Below are 1,811 nucleotides of genomic sequence, written 5' to 3'. Positions count from 1 at the left end.
TTGAAATTCAAACTTGGCAAAATTACCACCAGTTTTTTCTCAATTTGAACCGTGAAAACCTTCACAGGTGACATCACTAGTAGTTTCACGTGGCGAGTACATACGAACATCTTTTAGAGAAACTGTAAGCTATGACATTTTAATAACATTTTAATATTAGTTATTAAAAATTTTAAAATATGTATACGGATAAAGGCATACATATTTATACAGACAATAAATAAGGATTAATTTATTGAGGTCACATCCAAGCAAATCTGCCAATAGTAGAAGAAAGCTCCTTATAGTGCAACAAAGGTACCTTAACTATGCGAAATGCACTTCAAACAAAAAGCTCTCTTTGATGCCGAAGACTGGACTAACATGAAACATTAACCTTGCATTTACAACAACAAATACTACACCAATTGTTCTTCCAATTTGAGAAGAGCCATTATTTTTAGAACAGTCTCTCTAACGTATTTAATAAACACAATAAAATGACTAAAAACAAACAGAGGCATCCTTACAAATTTGGAATGACCAGTAAATTCATGTGAAGTGAGGTGACTCAAATACTTTACAACAGGGAATTCAAGAAGCTTCCAATAGTAATAGCTCTCGGAGTGTATGCTTGCCACACATTTTAGGCTCTTTACGGTCACCACTTCAGAGTAGCTGACTCAAAATCTGTCTCACGCTTTGCCTTGTCTTTCTGAAACCAGTCACAGATGATTCCTGCATTCAACTGCTCAATGGGCATTCCTTCTTGCTTGGATATAACACGCAAGAGGTTCAAAGACGACACCTGCAGCAGGCAAGTAAGAGGTTCAGATTTATACTATGTGTGTCCGTCCATTAGACACTATCTATGAGCCCTCGGTCCATTTCACATGCTTTGAGGGTAACTCCTGTGGCTAGGGATAGCCAGCTGATTTTGTCCCACCCTGTAGCTAATCCAGAATTGGAAAGTATGGGTAATAACCCTTAGGTACTCTGTGTGTGTGTGTGTGTGTGTGTGTGTGAGAGAGAGAGAGAGAGACGAGAGTGTGTTATATATAACCCAAAGGAAGGCAGAGGCGAGATGCACCGTCAGTCTGCACAGAAAGCGCTCGTGCATCTCGAGATTGGAGAGCTCGATGAGACCGGCCTCCTCCAGCGTGAGGAAGGTCTCGTTGCCACCGCTGCTGCCGCTGGAGCCACCGCTACTTGCTCTCACACCAACGCCCACATCAGCCTTCAACAACCCTCCACAAATCTTCTTCTTCTTCTCTTGCAAGAGGGGAAATCCTATAATTACCATCCCACCACCACCACACAATGCCGCTCAGAGCCTTGAATCATATCCTGGAAAGCCTCTCTGCAACCCTTGGCGTCTCACACTTACCATACGGCCCGAAGGAACGCAGACGAACTGCATCAGTGCTTGTACTGTTGGCTGTGAGGATCGCGGGCGGCCAGCCCGTCGAGGACAACACCGATCCCTGTATCCTAATCATCTCTCTCTCCCTCACTCCCTCGCAGGCACGCTCGCTACCAAGCGCCTTGCTTTGACGCAAGTAAACCCCTTGGATAAGGTTTGGGAAATGTGGCGCGAGTGTAAACCCTCACACGGCCCGTGCTAGCTTCCCCTCGTAATACTTTGCTAACTCACACAAAATAATAGGCATATTATTCACTTTTATTGTGGGTATTAAATAATTAATGCCCACTACCGTGGGCATTAAATAATTAATGCCCACTACCGTGGGCATTAATTATTTAATGCCCCACAACCTTAGGCTCATCTAAGGTTCTTCGTCACCACTTACTCCTCCATACCCCTTGCACGT

At 43.8% G+C, this 1,811-nt stretch overlaps 1 protein-coding gene across 1 annotated transcript; it reads right to left on the bottom strand.

The window, feature by feature from the left end:
* Positions 1–359: 359 nt before the first annotated feature.
* On the bottom strand, positions 360–1,557 carry LOC147603875 (receptor-interacting protein). Its single transcript, XM_086795980.1, has 3 exons — positions 1,367–1,557; positions 1,070–1,269; positions 360–787 (listed from the first exon to the last, which is right to left on the bottom strand). The coding sequence occupies exons 1-3, from the start codon at positions 1,476–1,478 to the stop codon at positions 641–643; spliced, it is 459 nt and encodes a 152-aa protein (XP_086652106.1). The 5' UTR covers positions 1,479–1,557; the 3' UTR covers positions 360–640.
* Between the last annotated feature and the right edge of the window lie 254 nt (positions 1,558–1,811).

The sequence above is a fragment of the Cibotium barometz genome, chromosome 63, assembly GCF_041138505.1.
Source record: "Cibotium barometz isolate CiBa-2024 chromosome 63, ASM4113850v1, whole genome shotgun sequence".
In the NCBI taxonomy this organism is placed as follows: Eukaryota; Viridiplantae; Streptophyta; class Polypodiopsida; order Cyatheales; family Cibotiaceae; genus Cibotium; species Cibotium barometz.
Note: the sequence above shows the minus strand (reverse complement) of the source record. Positions and strands in the feature narration are given on the sequence as shown.

What these genes read in the sequence shown, in the direction of transcription:
- LOC147603875 (XM_086795980.1), bottom strand. Translation starts at nt 1,478, where the DNA reads ATGATTAGGATACAGGGATCGGTGTTGTCCTCGACGGGCTGGCCGCCC. An exon ending in GCGTTCCTTCGGGCCGTATG is followed by an intron (nt 1,270 to 1,366) that starts GTAAGTGTGAGA and finishes TGGTAATTATAG; the next exon opens with GATTTCCCCTCTTGCAAGAG. An exon ending in GCTTTCTGTGCAGACTGACG is followed by an intron (nt 788 to 1,069) that starts GTGCATCTCGCC and finishes TGCCTGCTGCAG; the next exon opens with GTGTCGTCTTTGAACCTCTT.